Raw genomic sequence first — 26359 nt, forward strand, 5'->3', positions numbered from 1 at the left:
TCGGCGGGACCGGGCGTGTTGAAATTTTTATCTAAATTTTTTCTTATTTATATTGCCTTTTATTTTTTTAACACTGTTCTTTTAAAAAAAAAAAAAATTGTGTCACTTTTATTCCTATTACAAGGAATGTAAACATCCTTTGTAATAAAAGAAAATCATGACAAGACCTCTTAAATATGAGATCTGGGGTCAAAAAGACCTTGGCTCTCGTATTTACACTAAAATGCAATAAAAAAAATGATATGATAGAGGGCGGAGGGGAAATTTCCCCCCATGCTGTTTCTCTGGCTTACTTACTGTTTCTACCAGTTCCCCTTTGAAATCAGACGGTGGGTCTCTGCTAAAAAAAAATAATGTATAATGTTTGGGGGTTAGAAGTAATTTTCTAGCAAAAAATACTGGCCTGGTCTTAAAGTGGGTAAAGCTGTACTCCGGGCAGACCAAATACTGTCAAAACGCAAGCAGCATATGTGTTAGTTGAATCTGTGTGTCCTTTTTGTATTTCACATATGTGCTGTAACCCAGTATTAAACAACTCCTGTACTTTCCCCTACACAGGAAGTTTTTTATATAAAAGACTGGTCAGTGTTGCTCCCTCTCCTAGTGCATGGTGACTGGTCTTGACTCCATCCCATAGTTTTCTGCAGACGGCTTGTCGTGGGAAGACCTGCTGGGACCTACTGACGGCTCTGCTCGCTGTACAGGCCATGTACAGCACATCAAAACTGTCACTCCTTTTACAAAGAAATATCCTGGTTTGCAAAGGTATTTGATGTAAACAAACTGGATTTATATCCTCTGTGGCTATTGAGGGATCTATTCACCATATATACTCGTAAATAAGCCGAGTTTTTCAGCAAATTTTTTGGTGCTATAGGAGACCAGATATAGTGGATTTGGTGCTGAAAATGCCCCCGTCGGCTTATACTCGAGTCACCTTTTTGCGCATGAACTCCTGGACTTTGGGGGCCCGGTACCGGCCAGCCGTAGGTCCCCTGGACCTGAAACACACATGTAGCCCCACTCTTCCTCTACAAGTGTGCAAAGTTTGTTGTCTGGCGGTCCTACGGCTGGGGAGCACCAAACTTCGCACACAAGTAGCCACACTCTTCCTTTATAAGTGTGCAAAGTTTGTTGTCTGGCGGTCCTACGGCTGGGGAGCACCAAACTTCGCACACAAATAGCCACACTCTTCCTTTATAAGTGTGCACAGTGAGGCATGCAGACGAACACCCTAGGCTTATACTCGAGTCTAGGGCTGCAACTAACGATTATTTTCATAATCGATTAGTTGGCCGATTATTGTTTCCATTAATCGGATAATAGCCTTAAAAAAAAAAAAATTTGCATTTAAAAAAAAAAATTGGGCCAATTTGTTGCTGGGCAAATTACAAAACACAAATTGCCACAAAAACACATTGCATGCTTTTCTGCAGCTTCTCCATTGAAGTATATTGAACCAAAAAAAAAAAAAAAAATAGCACCGTTTTGCGCTAAAAAGTCCTTGCCCTTTCCAAATACGCAGCAGCTGAAAAAAAAATCATGGATGTGAACGTGTCCCATAGGAAAACATGTAAATGAACTGTAGTGTGTTTCTGCAAAAAGCACCAAAAAACAGAGGTGTGAACCCAGGCCTGAGATGTTTAGTAACATAATGGGGGTTAAAAAAACTAAAATAAGTACAAAAAGAGCAAATAATCGCTACTGTAAGGGGTTAATTTTTTTACTGTGGGACAGTGAAAGTAATATTTACAGTAGCGATTTGCTTTTTTGTACTATAAAGGGCCAAGTTTCGTTTTTTTTAACCCCATTATGTTACTGGCCGATTAATCGATTATGAAAATTGTAATCGATTAATTTCATAATCGATTAGTTGTTTCAGCCCTACTCGAGTCAATAAGTTTTCCCAGTTTTTTGTGGTAAAATTAGGTGCCTCGGCTTATATTCGGGTCGGCTTTTACTCGAGTATATACGGTAAATGAATTTACATTTTTGCCCCTGGAATTTAGATTAAACAAAACATCGTAAAAACAAAGGCAATTGTTGCAAGATAGATTACTGACAACTTCAGGTTTAAAAAAAAAAAAAAAAAACTGTTTATATTTCCTTTAATAACCGATCATAAAACCTAAACAAAAACATTTGTCAATGTACTTTAGCTTTCTGAACCTGAATGAGGGTTAAACACAAGTATGCAATTCTCTACTTCAATTTAAAAGCAAAGCTACAAGTCAATAATTTACAAAATACACAACTAGAGAAAGAAGAATGTAAGAAAACAGGACAGACAAGATAATTACTTACAGGGAACGGTTCCTTCCAGCTGGCTCCAACAATGGATGGTCTGACAATGGCTATATTCAGCTTACGTCCCTCCTGTTGCACTATATACTCTGCCAGGGCCTTTGTGTATGTGTACGTGTTCGGCCTGTCCCCTATGAGCTTCGGGGTTATGTCGTTCACCAGACCGTCCTCCATCCATCTGTAAAATGGAAGCAAATTTGGCTTTAGCTTTGTTACAGAACAGCTAAGGGATTGTATAAATCGAACACACATAATTCTTTGTACTGTGAAGTGAGAACAATCAATAAAAATATCCAAACTGTTCTGTCATTTGAAAGAGAATATTGCAGTCATATGAGGACAATGGTAGGTAAATGACCATTTCTTCTCATCACATGGACTCCTCAGCAGACTATCCTTCATAGCAGAGTTCAGCTCTATCTCTACTGTCAGCAGGTCTCCGTCATCCAACTGTATTCTCTACATTCCTATCCTTATTAATCCCTGTGGGGAGAGATGTAGTCCCAAGGGAGGGGGCGAGCACGCTGACTAACTCCCAGCCAAAACGGCTCGGATGATGGGGGCAAGCATACCGAGGAGGAACAGGAAGTCAGAAATTCAGACAAAGAAAAAAAAAATATTTAGAAGGGAAATGGAAGGAAAAGGTAAGTGAACCAACAATGCACGAGCTTAAAGCGGAGGTTCACCCAAAAATCAACTTTCTGTCACTAGATCCAGCATACTGCTGACATCTGCAGTATGCTGGATTTTTTTATTTATTTTTTGTACTTATTGTTTTAGCCGTATTTCTTCTCCGGCTCCGAGCGGGGAATCCTTCGGGGAGTAGGCGTTCCTAAATATAGCGCAGTTGATTGACGGGCTTGGATAGCGCGTCACGGCATCCGGAAATAGCCGACGTGACTCTCGGCTGCTTACGGCGCCTGCTGTGTAGAGCTGACTGCGCAGGCGCCGTAAATTGCCGAGAGTCACGTCGGCTATTTTCGGAAGGTGTGACGCGCTATCCAAGCCCGTCAATCAACTGCGCTTTATTTAGGAACGCCTATACCCAGAAGGATACGCCGCTCGGTGCAGGAGAAGAAATACGGCTAAAATGATAAGTACAAAAAAAAAAATCCAGCACACTGCAGATGTCAGCAGTATGCTGGATCTAGTGACAGAAAGCTGATTTTTGGGTGAACCCCCGCTTTAAAGGAACCCATTTAGAAAATAAAAAACAAACCTTTACAACCCCTTTAAGACAGAAACTTCCTGGTTTTGCCTGTTTCATGTAGCAAGTTCACACAGCAGAGCCCAGATCTAAGTGATCAGCCCTGAACAGCTGCTCACGACAGATGGCGATTCTCAGACCCTCAAGATATTCATAAACATACTACTTTAGATACATAGATTTGATTTTAGAGCAGGGTTTGACAAATTTGCTTGGAATCTAGGAACGAGCTAAAAAAGTTAGGAGCCAGAAAACGCACCTGTCCCGCCAAGCTCGTGCGCAGAAGCGAACACATACGTGAGCAGCGCCCGCATATGTAAACGGTGTTCAAACCACACATGCAAGGTATCGCCGTGATCGGTAGAGCGAGAGCAATAATTCTAGCTGTAGACCTTCTCTGTAACTCAAAACATGCAACTTGTAGACTTTTTTAAACGTCGCCTATGAAGATTTTAAAGGGTAAAAGTTTGTCAGCATTCCACGAGCGGACGCAATTTTGAAGCGTGACATGTTGGGTATCAATTTACTCGGCGTAACCATATCTTTCACAATATAAAAAAAATTGGAATAACTTTACTGTTGTCTGATTTTTTAATTAAAAAGTGTATTTTTCCCCAAAAAAGTGCGCTTATAAGACCGCTGCGCAAATACGGTGTGACAGAAAGTATTGCAACGATCGCCATTTTATTCTCTAGGGTGTTAGAATAAAAAAATATACATAATGTTTGGGGGTTCTAATTAGAGGGAAGGAGATGGCAGTGAAAACAGTAAAAAAAAAACACACATTAGAACTGCTGTTTTACTTGTAATGCCAACGGCCACCACCAGATGGCGCCAGGTCACAGAAGGCAGCTTGGGCCTTCACAAGGCTGCAAAGCCGCGGCCTAAATTACCGGCCATCACGGGCCGCCGCGATCGCGTGGAGGCGCACGGAGACACAAGATCCTGTGCCTTCGTGCGCCCCTCCTCCCCCGCCGTCTAGGGCGCAAAGTCGCGGCCTCAATTACCGGCGGGCCCCAGGTCACAATTTGTCGCAATTGCGACCTGGCGCCCGGATTTTGTCCAGGCCTGTTTTAGACTATTGATAGTTTATTTTTTCCTGGTAACCTGATCTTCTTTAAAAGCAAAGGATAGTCTACACATCACTGGTCCTAACAATACCCCCAGGCAGACATCAAATACAGTATCAGAGTGGTTGTAAACCCAACCACACAACTTGCACCTACAGGTAAGCCTAGATTAAGGCTTACCTGTAGGTGCAAGAAATATCTCCTAAACCTACACGGTTAAGGAGATATTTTCACAAAAACAGGCACCGATGTCTATGGTGCAAGTGCGCCGTAGACAAAAGCGCAGGTGCACTGAGCGTGCCGTTTTTGTGAATGGTACATTCGGGGGTTAATGACGTATTTCCACGCATGCGCGGGGATCTGCCAATGCATGTGCGGCAGTGACGTCATCGCCACTCTGGCCAATCACAGCACCGATAACAGGAAGAAGATCGGTGGAGACATGGCAGCGGAGGAGAACTTCGGGGGCTTCGATCTCAGGTAAGTCAATCATAATGAGCTGGTATGCTATGCATACTAGCTCATTATGACTTTCTCTTGCAGTGTTTTAAAAAATAAATAAAAATGAATGAGGGTTTACTTTCTCTTTAAAGTGTTACTAAACCCAGGACCCCGCATCCACTATATCTGGTCTCCTATAGTACACAGAACATGGAATTGCAATTATTTTAGTAAACAAACATACGGCTAAACACCTTTTCTTGTCAGCAGTGTATAGCAGTCTTGTGACTTCTATCAGTGTCTGGTTAAAGCTTATGGGAGGCGCTTTCATTCTATTCTGTTTTATGAGGCATTTGTGGGCACTGATTGGCATCTTTTTTTTTTTCTTTTTTTTTTATTTATATTTTTTTTACTAATTTTTTTTTTTATTCCCTGGTGGTCCAGTGTGGCGATCAGAGGGGGGGCTGCGCTGATAAACAATCAGCACAAACCCCCCCTGTCAGGAGAGCCGCCGATCGGCTCTCCTCTACTCGCGTCTGTCAGACACGAGTGAGGAAGAGCCATCAATGGCTCTTCCTGTTTACATCGTGATCAGCCGTGATTGGACACGGCTGATCACGTGGTAAAGAGTCTCCGTAAGAGACACTTTACCTAGATCGGTGTTGCGGGGTGTCAGACTGACACCCCGCAACAACGATCGCCGTGATGCACGCCCCCGGGGGCGCCTAGCGGCTCAATATCCTGAGGACGTCATATGACGTCCAGTCAGGATTAGACAACCACTTTGCCGCCGTCAATCTGTCATTGGTGGGCGGCAAGTGGTTAAGAAAAAAACACTAGCAATACACACCAAACTGAGCATGTGCAGATTGCCCCCAAGTCACTGTACTATTATTATTATTATTATACAGGCTTTATATAGCGCCAACAGTTTGCGCAGCACTTTACATCAGGGAAGACAGTACAGTCACAATACAAATCAATACAGGAGGGATCAGAGGGCCCTGCTCGTTAGAGCTTACAATCTAGAAGTACCATCAGGAGATGGATTGGGGACAGTAAAAGGGGAGGATCAGAGAAGACAGGTTCAAACAGCCTTCAGGTTTCACAGTAAGTATAACAAGCATGCTTTACTATGCTTTACCTATACACACCGATTTTACCGTTTTGGGTTTAGTAACACTTTAAGGGCTCACCAATATATGTTACAACAGAGGTCACCAACCTTCGAGCCCCAGACCAGTACCGGTCCGTGGCCTGTAAGGAATCACAGCAGGAAGGGAGTGGCAGGTGAGTGAGCAAAGCTTTATCTGTATTTACAGCTGCTGATATCGCTCGTATTACCACCTGAGCTCTGCCTCCTGTCACATAAGCTGTGACTAGGGTTGCCACCTCATCCCTTTAAACCCGAACACATATGAATTACACAGGTTCTATGGCTAATTTAATGCAGGTAAGGCACCAAGTGAGTTTGATTACCACCTTAATCAGCCACAGAACCTGTGTAATTACTATGTGTTCGGTTTTACAGGGATGAGGTGGCAACCCTAGCTGTGACATTAGACTCTCAACGGAGTACGAACCCCACTATAAACTGCGCATGAGAGGGATCTAGGTTGCGTGCTCTTCTGAATCGAATGCCTGGTGATTTCAGGTGGAATTGAGGCTCTGGGGAGCGGCTGCAAATACAGATTATTATTTGTGAATAATTCAGGTGAATCATCTTTGTCTGTATTAATAGAGGATCAAATGCTTGAGATCGCAAATGACGGCGGCCTCAAAAGCATGTTTGAGATAACTTCAAATAGAAATACATCATTATCAAATCAGTTTTAAAAAGACCCATAGTGGAGTTTTCAAAAAAAGGGATCAAATACGGTTTTCCAGTACGAAAGAGTACAAATCTACTGTATAAAATTAAATTGTGCAGCATTGTATCCTCCTCTCATACATTACAAGGTTAAACTGTAACAACTCTTCTTTGTATTACAGATCTATGGAAACGAGAAAAAAATACAACTAATTGCGTTCATGTGGAACACCACCCAGCCAACACCCACACCCAATCACACACACTTATCCCACACATGAAATATTTGTTTTACAGGTAGAGTATAGAGGTCAAGGAACAGGTAAAAGGAGGGCGGGCTGAAAGGAGGGAATTCCAAAGCCGAGAATGAAAAATGTTGCATTACAACTTTTAAAATGGTTCTTGAAACTCTGAAATTCCAACCAATAAATTGTACATACAAAGCATGAAGAGTTTACACGTCGTCATGACTTAGAGCAACAAAAACCCAAAATATTTCAATATGTAATATTGTAGAACATCCCACAAAGGCTGCGTGTTACATAACTGCAGATCTGTAAAAGTAAAGGATATGTAACCAGTAAAGTGCAAACCTTTTCAAATCACAGCTAGATAAAATATAATACAGTGCACACATTAAGCTGGATTCAGGTAGGCAGGTGCATTGTTAGGCAGGCGTAGCGTATCGTATTTACGCTACGCCGCCGTAAGTTAGAGAGGCAAGTGCTGTATTCACAAAGCACTTGCCTCCTAAGTTACGGCGGCGTAGCGTAAATGGGGCCGGCGTAAGCGCGCCCAATTCAAATGAGGATAAGGGGGCGTGTTTTATGTAAATGGGTGGTGACCCGACGTGATTGACGTTTTTTTATGAACAGCGCATGCGCCATCTGTGTACATATCCCAGTGTGCATTGCTCCAAAGAACGCCGCAAGGACGTATTGGTTTCGACGTGAACGTAAATTACGTCCAGCCCCATTCACGGACGACTTGCGCAAACGACGTAACATTTTCAAATTTCGACTCGGGAACGACGGCCATACTTAACATTGGCTAGGCCAGCTATTTGTTGGAATAACTTTACGCCGGAAAACGCCTTACATAAACGGCGTATCTTTACTGCGACGAGCGCACGTACGTTCGTGAATCGGCGTATCTAGTCATTTGCATATTCTACGCCAAACTCAACGGAAGCGCCACCTAGCGGCCAGCGTAAATATGCACCCTAAGATACGACGGCGTAGGAGACTTACATCGGGAAGAACAAAACTGCAGTAGGAATGATGACTCAAGGCAGTGAAGGTCATCTTGGATGGTAGGAAGGTCTTCCAGTCAGGCTCGAGCGGCTCGTATCTTAGCCTAATTTAAGCGTATCTGGTTTCCAGAATACGCTTAAATTTACGACGGCGTAGATTCAGCGTTACGACGGCGTATCTATTGATACGCCGGCATAACGGTTTCTGAATCTGGCCAATTGACTGGAAGACCTTCCTACCATCCAAGATGACCTTCACTGCCTTGAGTCATCATTCCTACTGCAGTTTCGTTCTTCCCGATGGGCATCTCTCTAGTTCAACCTTTTTTTGGCATTTTTTTTTTTATCCAGATATTGTTACCTACCCACCGGACCTTGCTTAAATTTACTCCAGCAACATGATTGATAAGATACCAAAAAAGTGGCATGTGTGTATGTATTGTTTTCTCTATAAAATCTATCCCTCTGCCTAATGCACTGGCCTTCCAACCTGCTGCCCATGCTACCATGTGAGATTTTATATTCCTTAGCCCTAGTTCACACTGGTGCCATTTGACATGTCAAATCGGCAGCATTTGCCGGCAATGGCACCGTCCTAATCGGTGTGACGCTGCATCTAGTTTATGTACTACTTTTTGAGGTTTCCGCACAGATGTCTCTGTAATCGCGGGCGAAATCGGGACTGACAGGCGGGAGTGAAATTGTGTGAGTTCAGCTGAACCTGTGCGGCTTCATTCCCGCAGCCCAGTGTGAACCTGGGCTTAAAAGTAGAACTGGAGTTTTTTTTTTTTTGGATAGAAGTGTGATTTTTTTTTTTGTCATCTGTGTCCCATTGAAGATATTTCCCTTCCCTTTTGTAGAGAAAACAGGAAGTGAGTGAACATATCTCTAAAGTGAGGGAATCTCTGGTTGTTTGGAAGATATCCCCATTATTCCTCTTAGTACAACCCAAAATTTGGGATTTTCTTCTACTTTCCACCAAAAATGGTTAACAAGATAGAGAGGGTTTGTCTCTCTAAGGCCGCGCACACAGTTGGACAAAACCAATTGATTGACATGCTAAACGACGGCGCACAGAGCGCGTCACAACTTCCCGAAAGAAGCTTGGCGCAGGCGCCGAATAGAGCCGAGCTTCCTTTGGGAAGTCGCGCTATATGCGCCGTCGTTTAGCATGTCAATCAATTGGCATGTCAATAGGAACACCCACTCCCGCGGGATTCCCTACCCGGAAGCCACGGTGAATTCCACGGCTAAATGCTTATCTACGGGGGGGGGGGGGGGGGGGGGGAAGGTCAGCGTCATTTTATATGCAGAACTGGGCTGGATGTAGTGTTAAAAAATTTTTATAGGGTGAACCTCCACTTTAAAATGACGCAGTGCCGAATCGCAAAAAGTGGCCTGGTCTTTGGCAGCCAAATGGTCCGGGGCTTAAGGACCGTGCTGGGGATGCCTAAAATGTTACCTCCATTCTATTCAGACTACTGAGAAGGGCAATGCAATGGAGTCAGTCACTGAAGCAGCAAATTAGATGTCTGGGGGTTCTATAGAAGGGATACAAAGCATGGTCACAACTTTTTTTGACAATTTTTTGAAAAATGTACTAGCTGCAGACTGAAAGGGAGATATTTTTATGGCAATTTTAAAGCTTACATAAAAAAAAAAAAAAATCAAAGTGGATCTTTCCATTAATTGGCTAGAAGGAGTACAATGTAAACTGTAAGTAGTCCCGGCTTGCCATCCCTCAGATATCAAACACTGACAAGAGCTGCATTTGATGACTGACTACAGATATCAGACAGCTGCGGGTGATCTCTTGAACTGACCCCTCTGCCCGGTTTCAGTGGCTTATTTTTACACCTAGTGCTAAAGAGTATGAAACAGATGAGTAATTATAGAAGGCTTGGCCTTGCCGTTTGATTCCCTCCCGTCAACAGTCCGTGTATTAATTCCCTCTGGCATCATGAAAAGAAGCCAAGAAAGTCATAGCATGCAATTACCTTGCTAAGTCACCTTTGTTCTAAGGCTAAGGCACTTGTAAAAGGCTTTATGAAAATGATATTGAGAGCAAAAAAAAAAAGCACCGGCTTTTATCTGGATATGCACTGCTGTGCCAGAGAGGGTTGGCACAATGCTAAATCCTTTATGCAAGATTTAAAATTGCGGCTTAACGTACGACGGATGTATTGCTGGGACTGAGCTGCACTGTATCCATTGACAGAAGAATAGCAAACCTGAAAAAAAGATCATGAAGGCAGAGCCGATAAAGACTGGAGCTGCATAACAAATTTACTATGTAATGCACTCATTAAACGAACCATCAAATAAACGTTAAAAACCTAAAAGGACTTGAAGCATTCTGCATGCAACATGTATAAATAGAAGACAGCTATATGATAAACGAATCATGAAGCACTTCTCTGCTTATTAGATAAAATCACAACTCCATGCCTCAAGGAATTCTTTTGCGACAGCCGACAACAACAATGCACCAGAAAAAGAGCCCATTGGATGAAAAGAAGGTCAGAAATTCCTCAGGGGAGCCGCAGTGAAATGGCAATGCTGTTTGAAGCCTTAAGGCCTGGTTTACATATATGTGGTTCCTGGCAGATGCGTTTGCTTTGGCACAGCAGCCCATTAATATTATTATTATTATACAGGGCCAACGCTTTACAATACAAAAAAGGGGGACAGTACGGTTACAATACAATGAAATACAAGAGGGTTAAAGTGGTTGTAAACCCTTACAGACCACTTACACTTACAGGTAAGCCTAGATTAAGGCTTACCTGTAGGTGCAACAAATATCTCCTAAACCTACACAGTTTAGGAGATATTTGCAAAAAAGACAGCACCGATGTCTACGGCGCATGCACACCGTAGACAACGGCACAGGCGCACTGAGCGTGCCATCAGTGAATAGGATCATGCCGTTAGTGACGTCACCGCGGCTCCGGCCAGTCACAGCGCTGGATTCCCAGTACGAGAGAAAACTTGCAGTGGTTTCCAGTATGTGGCGTTGCCAGTGGGATTAAAAGTGGTTGTAAAGCCTGAACATATATAACCTTAAAGCATTCCTTGTTATTAGGTAAAAAATGTTTAGGTGTCAGCATCCCCCTCATACTTAATTGAGCCCTCAATTGACCCGGCGCTGTGCACGTCTGCAGTTCTTCTCGCCCTTCACTTTCGCGTCTCGCTGCCATTGGCTCCCAGTGCCCCAGCAAAGCCAGCGATGAGGGAGCGGGCCAGTGGACGCAGCAGCGGAGCTCAGGTGTGAGCACGCACGAGTGCCCCCATAGGAACCGGCTTTCCATGGGGGCACTGGAGAGAGAAGAGGGGCTATGAGCACCGGCAGGGAACCCGAATAGAGGAGGTTCACAGCTACTCTGTGCAATTCCATTGGTATATACATGTTTGTTTTTTGTTTGTTTAAAACAATTTTTACCTTTAGACCCCTTTCACACTGAGGAGTTTTTCAGGCGGTTTAGCGCTAAAAATAGCACCTAAATACCGCCTGAAAAACTCCTGCACTGTAGTCTCAATGTGAAAGCCAGAGTGCTTTCACACCGAGGCGATGCGCTGGCGGGCCAGCTCCAAAATTCCCGCCAGCAGCATCTTTAGAGCGGTGAGAGGAGTGGTGTGTTTACCGCTCCTTCCCACTGAAAACAATGGGACACCGTGGTAGTATCGCCCGGCAATGCGCCTCTGCAGAGGAGTATTGACCCTTTTTTGGCCGCTAGCGGGGGTTAAAACCTCACCGCTAGTGGCTGAATACCGCCGCATTTCCGATGGTATAGCGCCGCGATATACCGTCAGCGCACCTCCCGCCCCAGTGTGAAAGGGGTCTTAATCACTTTAATGGCACTCCCATGCATGTCAGAGCACTTTCACACAGAGGGGGGCTTCGGCGGTAAAGCGTTGCTAGCGGTCGAAAAAGGCTTACTAGCGCCCACAAAGCGCTGCTGTGCTTTGGCACATTTCAATGGCAGGGGCGTTTTAGAAGCGTTGTATTCACCGCTCCTGCACCGCCCCAAAGATGCTACTTGCAGGACTTTTTTTTGCCCCGTACTTTCACACTGGAAACACAGGTGGAGGCTTTTTTCAGTCCCTTTACAGTCATTTTTATCCCTTTAGCGCCTGAAAAAAAGCCTCAGTGTGAAGGGAGTTGTCAGCCTATAAGGAAAGTGAGCAAGGATTTTCATGGCAGGATCAACCAGTATTTTAAAGCTAAACGTTTATATAATTTAGAGACCCAACTTATCAGTAACGAAGCATGCGCCATGTAGTGCAGGCAGTTGGATCCTGTAGAAATCTTCTGTGCAGGTCCTCTTCCTGCTGCTGAACGTCCAGTGCTGCTGGAAATAATAACTCTGAATCTGTGAAGCTGAAGTGAACAAGCGCCTGACAGGGACCCCCCCCCCCCTCTATTGGGAAAAGTCAAGGTAACAAGATCTCTGAATGGGGGACAGAATCCTGCAATTCAGACTCTCTGCCATTGAGAGATCTGTTACATAAAGTGTACACTATAAAACTATTCTCAATTAAAGGAGGAGGAGAAAGGAGGAGAAGGGGAAGAAGAAATGAGGAGAGAAGGGGGAGCGTGTTCACCGCTGCTTCACAGAAGACTCTGAGCTACTAACCCCTACAGTGCCAGCAGCAGCAAGGAGGACAGGGCTTCCCTGCACAGATGATTTCTGCAGGAACCCACTACCATTGCTCAACTCTTCCTTGTGATAATGGGTCAGTTTCTCTAGTCTATCGAATGTCAGTGTAATGTGGATAGTAGTAAAAGCAGAATTCCTTTAGCTTGTTGCACATGGACTTATGATTCAGTACATGAACATGCGTTGCAAGATAATTTATATTGTACACAAAATAAAAAACTCTGTAGGTATTTGGTACGTTGAACATTTCATAAATGAGATGGGGGTGAGCCCAAAACTGACCGATAATGAGATAGAAAAAGAGAACATCTGCATATATATATATATATATATATATATATATATATATATATATATATATATATATATATATATATATATATATATATATATATCTGTCCCTTTCACAGCCACTTACTGCAGTAGCTAGAGTCTATAACACTACCCTGTAGTCTTTTAGACTCTGCAAATGATATAATTTTCCCTCACAGCTCTGATGGCGAGTAAGATTGAATAAATTCTAACATTTGATCCCGCCCAGTCACACCTACAGGGAGGAGTCCAAACCTCCCATGTCAAACCTCCCAGATCACAGCATTATTCAAGATGGAAACCCCTTCATACACAGCCTGTTCTGAAAGCTAGCTGTGGTGCTGCTGAGCAGGATTGAATGGATAATTCAAATGCAATTCTGCCCGGTTAAATATGCCGACCAATGTGAACTGGGAGAGTCCTACCCCTCAGACCCCTGCTCTCTGAAGCAAATCATGTACACGTTAAGGCAGTGTTTCTCAACTCCAGACCTCAAGGCGCCCCAACAGGTCATGTTTTCAGGATTTCCCTCAGATGAAACAGCTGTGGTAATTACAAGGCAGTGAAACTGATCAAATCACCTGTGCAAAATAATGGAAAGCCTGAAAACATGACCTGTTGGGAGCGCCTTGAGGACTGGAGTTGAGAAACCCTGCGTTAAGGAAATCCCATAGCCCTTCCCCCTGTAATCTTGCAGAAAGCCATTATTCTTTGGCATGCTGCAAGACAGGAAAAACACAGGAGGAGGTATGACACATGTACACCTTTCACCACCCACATCAATGCCCACAGTAACCCTAGAAGCCGCCCACATCAACTTCCTGACCTTGTACAAGTGACTCCCCCATAGCCCGACCCTAAAGCTATAGAGGCTCAAAAGGATGATGGAACAGGACTGGAAAGTAGAGAACGCTGAAATTCAGCCGGTTCAGTAGGGACTTATCGAATTTCAAACGGTTTGTAACCCTCTGTTCCACAAAAGATCATTAGATCGGCTTCTGTCAAACAGTCCTGATGGAAACCCTTCATCGATCAGCAGCTTGAAGCCAATGTCTGCAGATCTGACCAGTGTATTCTGACAGCAGAGGAGCCCTCACTATCAGACTAAAATAGTGCAGCGAGGGGATTTCAGCATTCACTTTGCTTGTGTGAACTTCATTCCTTTAAAACTTCCCAAAAAAAACACAATAAATTAGGCATAACAGTGAATACATACTCTAAAGATTCGATGAGTTTCCTTGGGTCTACAGGTGGTGGGTACACAACTTCTTCGATATGCTTGCGGTTACAGTTGGCATATGCAGTTGATACGTGTATGAAAACTTCCAGTTTCTTCATCCTTTGCGCTAAATGTAACAGCTGCTGTGTTGCTATAACATTCAACTGCATGGCATCTCTGCAAAAAACAAAAATCGGGGAGAAGGACATCAGTAAATGCAATAAGGCAAAGCAAACGGAACATTACAAAATTGAAGAATCTGCGGTCATAATAAGGCAGACCTTTGCGTCTTAGAGTAACTTTCCCAAATGGCAACCCTTCCTCTGCCTCTCTTTAAAAAATAATATCTACCCCCCGTATGGAGGTGTGAATTAAAGAGGAACTGCAGTCTGCTCACATAGTTTGTAATAAAAACATCTTTGCCATTCTGAAGCTTCCCTCCATCCACTTTGCATATTTTATATCTACTGTGATTCTGTTCTTGCCAAATATGCTGCAGAAATCTCCCTCCACTGAGTCTGGCTGCAACTATTTTACTGTGGGCAGCTGAAGCTGCTGCCTGGTAACTTCCTGGATTTCTACAGAGGCACACCTGCAGCTCTCATTGACCCTCGTATGACTCATCCCTTCTGGCACTCACGAGAGTGAGAGATAGAGAGCTGTGCATGGTGTCATAAGCCGCTCTGGGAAGCTCACCTAGGCCGCCGCCGGGTGTACCAAGATGGCCGGAGCTAAGCCGAAGCCATGACCTCTCCTATGGGCTAAATCCGCAGATCGCGTGGTGTGACGATCCGTTGCACTCCTAGGATTCAGTGTGCAGCCTATGCTGTGTAACAGAATTCTCTCAGCTTAAAGTGGTTTTAAAGGGGTTGTAAAGGTTTAAAAAAAATGTTCCTTTACCTTGGTGCAGTCCTCCTTCACTTACCTCATCCTTCCATTTTGCTTTCAAATGTCCTTATTTCTTCTGAGAAATCCATACTTCCCGTTCTTCTGTTTGTAACTCCACACAGAAATGCGAGGCTTTCTCCCTGGTGTGGAGAAAGCCTCTTAAGGGGGAGGGGGACGAGCAGGAGTGTCAGTATGCCCACTAACACACAGCTTTTTTTCTCTATCTGCAAAGTAGAGAGCGTCCTGACTCTCCTGCTCGCCCCCTCCCCCCTCAAGAGGCTTTCTCCACACCAGGGAGAAAGCCTTGCATTACTGTGTGGAGTTACAGACAGAAGAACAGGAAGTGAGGATTTCTCAGAAGAAATAAGGACATTTAAAAGCAAAAATGGAAGGATGAGGTAAGTGAAGGAGGACTGCACTAAGGTAAAGGAAGCTATTTGGAAAAAAAATGTTTTACCTTTACAACCCCTTTAAAGCTGGGACACTTTTTACCTTAATGCATTCCCTGCATTAAAGTGATTGTAAAGACTTACTGTTTTTTTAAAAAATGCGATATACTTACCCGCTTTGTGCAATAATTTTGCACAGAGCAACCCTGAGTCTCCCCCCTTGTGATGTGGGCTTGGAGTACAAGGCTCGAAGAGCTTGGACAAATGGACCTGAGAATTCGTAACGGGATAGGATTGCAAACATGAATGGCCAACTAAGGCGATCAACGCTTTTTGGGCGTCTAAACCAAGAATCAAAGCAGGGTTTCTTGTTCTATTAAGTAGATCAAAAAGGTCAATTGTACGCCGTGTGTTGTCACCTGCATGTCGCATGGGGACGAATCCCACTTGGTCTCTATGAATTAGTGCTGGTAGAATTAGAGAGAGCCTATTTGCTAAAATCTTGGTGAAAATTTTGTAGTGCGAATTTAGTAGGGCGATGGGACAATAATTATTGGGGGGGAGGATGGATCTTTACCCAGCTTAGGGATCACGGTTACAGAATCGTGCAAAAAAGAAGAGGGCGGTGATTTGCCCTGAAGTAGCGAGGCGAAGAGGGTTAGCATATGTGGAGCGAGGGTCTGCAAAAATGCCTTGTAAATAGGAATAAGGAAGACCGTCTGGGCCCGGGGCGTTATATGAATGGAGGTGTTTAATAACTTCAGTTAGTTCCTCAGTGGAAACGGGTTGATTTATTGAGGCACGGTGATCTAGTGACAGTCTTGGGAGATGTACAGATGACAGGAAATCGGCTAGTCCATCTTGTGAGAACTGGGTCTGTGGGTCAGTGCTCAGGCAATTGTAAAGTTTATTGTAATATTCTCCTAAAACTCCGGACATGGTCCGGGGACAATATGTAGGCGAGCCATGCGGTTGTACGATATGATCAGGGATATTTAGAAAAGGGCGGGTTAAAGCTTATGGACAAGCATCCTATGTGGCTTATCTGCATACTCATAAAACTTTTGTTTGGACCATAATATTGACTTCGAAATTTTGTTTGCATCTACCGACTTAATGCGATTGCGAATAGCAATCACCGTAATACGCAAGCGACCCACCGTAGGAGAGCAGAGTAACTGTGCCTCCGCTGCCCGCAGCTGGACCACAAGCTCAGACCTCAGCCGTAAGCCTGCCGAGATGCACTCGCCCCTAAAAAAAGCCTTATGAGCCTCCCATACAGTAGATATATCAGGGCCTGAGCCCACATTTAAATCAAAAAACTCTTCCAAATTCTGGAGAAGCCCATCTTTAGTTTCAGCATGCCGCAAAAGAGACTCGTTGAGCCTCCAATGGCAAGTCTTAGGTGAAGCCGTTTGGAGCGCTAGGCTCAAGGTAATGGAACAACCACCATTTTACTCTCTAGGGTCTCTGCTAAAAATATATATATATATATATATATATATATATATATATATATATATATATATATATATATATATATATATATATATATATCCCTGTTTGGGTGTTCCAAGTAGTTTTCTAGCAGAAAATAATGATTTTAACTTGTAAGCAACAAATGTCAAAAAGGTTTGGCCTTTTTGTGTCTATTAGGGTTGTCCCGATACCACTTTTTTTAGGACCGAGTACAAGTACCGATACTTTTTTATCAAGTACTCGCCGATACCGATACTTTTTTTTAGATCTCATGTGTCAGTAGTTTTTTTTTTTTTTTTACAATGCTTTATTTTATTTTTTTAAGGGGGGTGGGGGGAAATGTACAATGTCAGTGTGTTTTTTATTACAATTTTTATTTTTTACAATTCATTTATTTATTGCAATTCCTTATTTTTTTTTTATCAGCCCTGTTGGGGGGGGGGGGGGTCTTTGGTGAGATATCAGGGGTCTTAACAGACCACTGACATCTCCCCTCTGAGACAGGGAAACGGACTAGGGACACAAATTCCCCAGTCCCTTTCTCTACAAACTCAGCTGCGTTGAAAATGAAAGGAGAGAAGCCAGCGGAGGGGGGCATGACGGCGGCAGAAAGGAGGGGGGCATGACGGCGGCAGAAAGGAGTTGGGCATGACAGCGGCAGAAAGGAGTTGGGCATGACAGCGGCAGAAAGGAGTTGGGCATGACAGCGGCAGAAAGGAGGAGGGACACGGCGGCAGCAAGGAGGGGAGACACACGGTGGCAGGACGGAGGGTGACATGACGGCAGCATGGGGGGACACGGCAGCAGGACGGAGGGGGGCATGACGGCGGCAGCAAGGAGGGGGGCATGACGGCGGCAGCAAGGCGGGGGGGACACAGCACGGAGGGGGAATGGAGGAGGACATAAGGACAGTCAGCGGTGATCGGTGCTTTAAACTCCCCCACCGCACTGATCACCCTGACTGTCCAGGTATCGGGTGAAGCATCGGAGCATTTGCCCGAGTACAAGTACTCGGGCAAATGCTTGGTATCAGTCCCGATACCTATACTAGTATCGGTATCGGGACAACCCTAGTGTCTATAGATGCACACAGCCCAGCTCAGGAGCAAGCCTGTACAAGTGGCCCCATAGCAGGCAGAACTTGGAGAAGAGGGGAGACCCCAGAAGAGGAGGTTTGGGGCCGCTCTGTGCAAAACCATTACACAAAGCAGCTTAGCATTTAGCATAGTATTTCTAAGTGTACACCTAGTCAAAACCTACATTTTTCTGTCTCTCTTATCAAGACAAATTAGCCCTGCGTTTCATGAACATGTAAAACACCAAATAAAAACACCTTCCTTAAAAGTTATCACTTAGCTTTCTACCATGTCGCATGGATAATCCTGTAGCCCACAGATAGCTGTAGGGGTCACATGCACTCCTGAGTTCCTACATTAATAGTGCTTGGATCTCATCGTTTGAGGGATAATGCCACACTATAAATAGGATCAACACATACAAGTAATGGAAAATAGAATGCAGATGGTGCGACTGGCAGATAGCTCTTGTCTAATCTCTTTCCTACCACTGTTGAAATATCCTAATCATTTATTAGTTTGATACAGTTTATTAAAGCGGGGTTCCACCCACAATTTTTATTTTATTTTTTTAAAGTCAGCCGCTACAAACACTGTAGCTGCTGACTTTTAATAAGGACGCTTACCTGTCCTAGGCACCCGCGATGTCGGGCCCCCCAGGAGGACAATAGCTCGATCCTGGCAGCTCCCGGCAGCGCCATCCTTACTGAGGGAAACGGGCAGTGGAGCCTTGCGGCTTTACTGCCCGTTTCCTACTGTGCATGCGCGAGGCTCGCAGCGCTTTTGTGAGTGGGCGGCTGCTTTCTAGGATACACACAGTTTCCAGACGGCAGCGCGCCCCATTCCCCAGAAGACAACGCAGGGAGGACGAGGAAGAAGATCTGCCGCGGTATGGGAAGAGGCAGATTAGGAACTTCTGCATACCAACCGCCATTTCTGGCAAGTAACATTTTTATAAAAAAAATTTTTTTTTTTGAGTGGAACTCCACTTTAAACATTCTATTGTACGGTGGCTGCCAAAAATCACTATTTTCAGAGCTACTTTATGCAGGTTTTTGTTTTTCTTGAGGAACTCATGTGATTTGTGAAAGTCCTATAACCAGCCTTCAATTCTGGAGCTCTTTCTGCAGCATTAGTTCCCCCCCCCCCCCCCACTCTTAACCACATCAATACCGGGCACTTTCGCTCCCTTCTTTCCAGGCCAAATTTTCAGCTTTCAGCGCTCTGGCACTTTCAATGACAATTGCGCGGTCTTGTACCCGAATTCAATTTTTATAATTTTGATCGCACAATTAGAGCTTTCTTTTGGTGGTATTTATTCACGACTCCGGTTTTTATTTTTTGCATTATAAAAGCAAAAAAAAGTGGGAATTTGGAAAAAAATAAAAGTAAAATTTGAGCCAAAATGTATTCCACTACATGTCTTTGGTAAAAAAAAAAAAAAAATCCTGTTAAGTGTATAATTGGTTTGTGTGATTACGGACATATGCATGCAAATGAGCATGTACAGATGTGCGTAGGTGTATGCAGATAGTTATTGGGACATATGATTTTACTGGGACATATGTGGGGACTGTGTGTTGGGGACACTAGGCTGGTGATCAGTGTGTAAAAATCTGTAAAAAAAACAGCTCATACACACTGATCACCAGCCGGCGGCAGCGATCCACTCTCCTCACTGACAACTTCTGTGTGAGGAGAGCGGATCGCCTAGCAACCGGCTCTCTATTTACATCACATAACGGCTGTGATTGGACACTGCCGTCATGTGATCGGGAGGGCCAATCACAGAGCCCTCCTGCCGATCGGAGATGTGACATGTCCGGGTGACACGTGCGCATTGGGATTGCGCCGCTGCGCAGGCACACGCGTGATCCCCCTCCTTCTGAGGGACGTTCCTGAAATAAAAAAATAAATAAACCGTAAAGTTAGCCCAATTTTTTTTTGTTTTAATGTGAAAGATGATTTTACGCCGCGAAAATCGTGATCCATCCTCTGAGCTAAAAAAAATCGTGATTCTCATTTTAGCCAGAATCTTTTTTTTTTCGCTTCTAAACACAAACTTTAAATGCCGCAATTCGCGCTATTTTGCAAACACAGAAAAACTGACGTTTTTAAACATGGGAGAGGTTGTAAAAACGTCTTGTGTACATGAAGCCCAAGTAAGTTGTGAAGAAAGCGTCAGCATCAGAGAACAAATAGCAGGATGAGAATTCTCAATTCATCATGACGTAAAACACGTTTTGTAATCTCCATTAATTATGTGGTAGGAATTCTCAATATATTCCATATGGCAGCGCTACTAGGAAAAGTGTGTGTGTGTGTGTGTGTGTGTGTGTGTGTGTGTGTGTGTGTGTGTGTGTGTGTCACCTCTGTGACGTGCCCCTGCGAGCAAACAGATGGAGCCGTGCAGGATGCTTAGAGGCACAGCTCGCTGCAGATAAGTGTATACTTTCAATCTCTGAAATTACAGGAGGAAGCCAGATAATGTCTGCCATTTCTAAGCTTGAGAGCACACTCTTCTCTGCATCTAGATGTGTTCTTGAGCCCATTTCAACATCTTGCACAGCTTCTATCCGTCTGCCTCAGTCTGCCCCACCTCCCCTGGTGTTTCCGCACATGGTGTCACTTCCTAGCTTTGCATTTATGAGAAATAGGCACAGCAGAGAGTGAAACGCCCAGCCATTAACTGATACCCGACAAGTTCCAAAGAGACATGTACTCATTGTGTCAGTGTGGAAGTCAAAGGTGCGAGAAAAGCTTTACCCATTTTTTAAATGCAAATAGACTCCAGACTGCTGATGTAAGTGAATCAGCGCTTGTGCGCACACTAATTTACGTCAAAGTTAGTCAGGTTGAAAAAAAGACATCAAGTCCATCTAGTTCGGGGATATGCAATTAGCGGACCTCCAGCTGTTGCAGAACTACAATTCCCATGAGGCCTAGCAAGACTCTGACAGCCACAAGCATGACACCAGAGTCAGAAGCATGATGGGACTTGTAGTTTTGCAACAGCTGGAGGTCCGCTAATTGCATATCCCTGATCTAGTTCCACCAAAAAAAAACACAACCAAACAATCCCATATACCCATTCTATACCCACAGTTGATCCAGAGGAAGGTGGAAAAAAAAAAAACAGCAAAGCATGATCCAATTTGCTACAGCGGGGGGGAAAAAATCCTTCCTGATCCCCCCCAAGAGGCATTTGGATTTTCCCTGGATCAACTTTACCTATAAAATGTTAGTACCCTGGACCATGAAGAACCTCTTCCACTTTGGGAACCTAGAAGGTCCCCTGACCCGCAAAATGCGCACATTGGCGGGAACTGCAGGCCATGTGTGATCTGCCACGCCAGGAATTCTATGGATAACTCCAGATACGCCACTATGCATTGACTATCGCTCCAAACCCACAATTTCCCCCTCCAACACCTTTTGAAAGGTTGATATTGTCAGGCTCTGCACAGAGGAGCCTCATCTCTAATTTATATAAAATACTAAACCCTAGGCCCGTGGACCCTAAACATACAGCCAGAGCTACAATGGAATGGTTTAGATCAAAGCATATTCATGTGTTAGAATGGCCCATTCAAAGTCCAGACCTAAATCCAATTGAGAATCTGTGGCAAGACTTGAAAATTACTGTTCAGATGCTCTCCATCCAATCAGACAGAGTTTGGGATATTTTTCAAAGAAGAATGGGCAAAACATGTCACTCTCTAGATGTGCAAAGCTGGTAGAGACATCCCCAAAAAGTTTTGCAGCTGTAATTGCAGAGAAAGGGGGTTCTACAAAGTATTGACACTTTTCACATATTTATTTGCAAAAAAAAATAAAAATTGAAAATCATTTTCCTTTTACTTCACAAGTCCCATCATGCCGTTGCCTCTGGGTGTCATGCTTGTGGCTGTCAGGTCTTGCTATGACTCATGGGACTTGTAGTTCTGCAACAGGTGGAGGTCCGCTAATTGCATATCCCTGGTCTATCACATAAAATCCCAATAAAATACATTTAGGTTTTTTGGTTGAAACAAGATGTGGGAAAAAATTTCAAGGGGGTATAAATACTTTTTCAAGGCACTGTTCACAATAAAATATATTTTTCTGCAAAATCTACAAAATCCAGTGGGGTATTGGTGTGCCTTGAGCACCAGGTTTTTCTATGTTGGATCAGAAGGGCCAGTAGTACACACACACACACACACACACACACACACACACACACACACACACGCACATTGCCAACCCCTGTCTTATTAGTTCTATTTACTAATTAGGTGACTTCTGAAGGCAATGATTTGATTTTAGTTAGGAGTATCAGAGTAAAGGGGGCTAAATACAAATGCACGCCACACTTTTCAGATATTTATTTGATAAAAAATATATTGTAAACCATTTATCATTTTCCTTCCACTTCACAATTGTGTGCCACTTTGTGTTGGTCTATCACATAAAATCCCAATAAGTCAAATTTAGGTTTTTGGTTGTAACATGACAAAATGTGGAAAATGTCAAGGGGTATGAATACTTTTTCAAGGCACTGTTTAAAGCAGGGGTTCACCCTAAAAACAATTTTCTAACATTACATCCGGCATACTGCCGACATGAACAGTATGCTGGTATTTTTTATTTTTTTCTCCGTACATACCGTTATATTGTCATTTTCCCCCCGGCTTCCAGGTTCTGATTCCCGCGGGACTGGGCGTTCCTATTCAGGAGTTAGATGATTGACATCTGGTGAAAAACTTCCCAAGGCGCATAAGGCGTGTCACCAGTTTTCCGTAAATAGCCGACCTGCGAATCAGCTCTATATGGCGCCTGCGCAGTTAGCGGTACGCGGCAGGCGCCGTATAGAGTCGACTCGGAGGTCGGCTATTCACAGAAAACTGGTGACGTGCTTTATGCGCCTTGGGAAGTTTTTCACCAGACGTCAATCATCTACCTCCTGAATAGGAACGCCCAGTCCCGCGGGAATCAGAACCCGGAATCCGGGGGGAAAATGACAATATAACGGTATGTACAGAGGGAAAAAAAAAAAACACAAGCATACTGTTCATGTCGGCAGTATGCTGGATGTAATGTTATATAATTGTTTTAGGGTGAACCTCCACTTTAAGGCAGGGACTTTTAGAGCTTGATCACGCCAGAAGAACGCTGCATTGTGCAGGCACCAGTACTTTTTCGCATTTGAATCCTCCTGATCTAGCAAATGTCGCCAATGCCAAGAATTTGCTCATTAGCTTCCTTCCAGTGAGGCCAGACATATAGACATGATCTAAAGTGATGTCTCCAACAGGGCGCCATCTGAAAGCCAAGCGCTTGCCATTCAGCTCTGTAATATTAGCTCACATGCGCAAGCAGGAGATAAAGAGAAGACTATGAAGAGATAGGGAGGCCATTAACTTTATTACTTAGCAGAACGAGCAAAATGCCAACAGACGGCAAGTGAGAGGGAAAGCAAGTATGGAAATAAATCTGTTGAAGGTAAAACGAAAAGATCAGCCCAACGGGAATTACAGCTTCTACTAATTCGCAAACATCCAGCTAGTCTACAGATAGGACAGGCTAGGACTTTTAGTTCCTCGTTACCTTAAAGTAAAGTTTCATTTTACTTTAAGGTAACGAGCTCGCAGGAGTACTCCCCTTACCTTGGGGGGTACATGAAAGGGAGAGGAGTCAGGAGTGCTGGCAGGGGACCCCAGAAGACTGATCGGGGCTGCATACATCAGGTAAGTATAACCTGTTTTAAAAAACTTTTTAATGCAAAAGAGGCATGCTTTGTCTCTTCTGCATTAAAACTACTCATCTTCCTGTCCACCTCTGTACAGTGAATGCCAAAACAAATGAAACTCCTGCACATGCATGGGAGCGACGTCATCTTGGAGCAGCCAATGACAGAGGCTGGCGACCGAAAAACCATAAGGGCATTCAAGGATGGTGCAGTTCTGTTTTAAAAGAGAACTTTTTTTTTGTTTAAATCATACTTACCCAAGTGGATGCCATATCTGTCCACCCCACCCCAGGCTCTAAGACTGAGAACTGAGCAATCAAACACTGCTGATCACTTGGTTCTTAGTGCTCCGCGAGCAGAGAGCTGGTGACTGTCATCCCAATGTTTAAACTTTATCATTGAAAAATTAAAAATGATTAAGGTTTAATAGCCCCTAAGATTTTTTTTTTTGTAAAACTACATACTATGCATGTTTAATTGGAAACGGGTTTTCCTTCAATCCCTTTATAAATAGCACCTTTTTTTTCCCCCGGCAGTGTGTGTCAGGTCTAATTTTATAAACAGCACACACTGCAGGGAAAATGGTGCCATGTACGAATGGCCAGGGCTGGACTGGGACAAAAATGTGGCTCTGGACTTCATCCAGACTGGCCCAGGGCACAACACATCAGGGTACAGTGCACATCAGGGCACAGTACAGGGTACAGCACATCAGGGCACAACACGTACAGGGCATAGCACATCAGGGCCCATCACAGGACACCACATTGAGGCACGGAGCACATCAGGGCACATTGTTTACCAGCCAGCATGCAGAGTAGCGCAGGCAGGAAACGTGTAATAAGTTCTCTCTCAGGTCTCGCTGCGGCGGCTCCCCGCCCCTCTTCTCTTCCATCCCAGATGATGTCACAAGCAGATGGGAATGGACGAGAAGAGAGGAGAGGCCCCCGGGGGGCGGGGAGCAGCCGCCGCGAGACATGAGAGATCTTATTACACACGATTCCTGCCTGCGCTACTCTGCATGCTGGCTAAGGCTGGGTTCACACTACTACACTACTTTCATCCTACTTTGCTCTGTGTTCAATGTTTCCCTATGAGAGCGTCTTGTAGCGTCCTACACAAGTCGGTCCGACTTTGAAAATGCTCCCTGTACTACTTTTGGTCCTACATTGATCCTTTTTCAGGCCCATTGAATATCATTGAAGTCGGACCAAAGTAGTATCCTGTTCATGAAAGTAGGATGGATGTAGGATAAATGTAGGACCAATGTAGCAGAGCAAAGTAGGATGAAAGTAGTGTAGTAGTGTGAACCCAGCCTAAGTCTCGATCTACCCGTCAAGCGCCAGCTGTCTGCGATTGACAAGTAGATCGCCGTGGACCTCCAACCGGCCCACTGAGCCATCGGCAGGGGAGAAGGTGCCATGTATGATTGGCACACAGCGCAGGAGAAAAGGTGCCATTTATAAATGACACACACACACACTGCAGGGGAGAGGGTGCCATTTATCAATGACACATTGCAGGGGAAATGGTGGTAATTAACAGTAGCACATGATCAGTAGGTTTATAGCGTTATAGCAGCAATAGATCACTGGGATGCATTTTTTTGTATTTGATTGTGCAACTACACAATCACCCAGGGTATATTCTTTAATACCAACTTTTTTTCCTTATACATGTTTCTCTACTCCATTTGATGAGTGACAATTTATTGCTTCACTTTGTGAAAGGACACCAGTGAGCTTTCCAGCTAGGTGTGGGTATTATCCATCCAACGCCACAATATAATGCACGTTCTTAGAGCACAGTCTTGCAGAGCAGCACCTGCAGATGAGAACAGCGGCTCTCATATGCTCAAAGCTAGGACTATGTTGCCACAACTGAGTCTTTGGCTATTGTCTCCCTTCTCAACTCTGACAGGTCACATACCTGGAAGCACAAAGTCACAAGGGAAATCGGAGGTGAAACAAGCTACCTGCACAACTCGAGAGTAGGGAGTGGGATATGCCACTGATCTGCAGTTTCTGTTTACAGTGGGTCATGCTGTGTACTAGGAAGGGGAAGAGTACTCTGGTTACCATGCATGCTTTGAGAAATGTACTCATGTAACAGTAGCTTGATAGACCAGAGAGGCATACTGCGCATGTGCGGGATTTGGAAAGATGTGGGGAATGGACAAATGGAGCTATAAGAAAGTAAAGAGCAGGCCTCCTTTACAGAAGGCTCGATGAACGGTTTAATTTTGTTTTTCATTTTATTTAAATAGAGGATTTTTTTTTTTTTTAGGCACATTTAAATATAACAATTGATGGTGATAAATGGAGATATGTGGTTGGGTTTAGTTACTCTTTAAGAGAGAGTTCTGGATAGCAAACTCCTGTCAGTTTATTTCCCTGAATCCTGGTGGGGGACATTTCTCTTTAATTCCTATCCTGGTGATATTTCCCACCAGGACAAATGGAGGAGCGAGTCTACCAAGGAGGGACATAGACAGCAAAATTATATCAATAAATTATATAC

At 44.1% G+C, this 26359-nt stretch overlaps 1 protein-coding gene across 1 annotated transcript in view; it reads right to left on the minus strand.

The window, feature by feature from the left end:
• Window positions 1-26359, minus strand: part of FAR1 (fatty acyl-CoA reductase 1) — a 126010-nt gene that overhangs the window by 27299 nt on the left and 72352 nt on the right. Inside the window, exons 4-5 of the mRNA XM_040328280.1 lie at window positions 14274-14453; window positions 2305-2482 (exon numbers count right to left, since the gene is read on the minus strand). Of these exons, the coding sequence (XP_040184214.1) occupies window positions 2305-2482; window positions 14274-14453 (358 nt within the window). The remainder of the gene's footprint in view (window positions 1-2304; window positions 2483-14273; window positions 14454-26359) is intronic.

This window comes from Rana temporaria, chromosome 11 (assembly GCF_905171775.1).
Source record: "Rana temporaria chromosome 11, aRanTem1.1, whole genome shotgun sequence".
Taxonomy (NCBI): domain Eukaryota; kingdom Metazoa; phylum Chordata; class Amphibia; order Anura; family Ranidae; genus Rana; species Rana temporaria.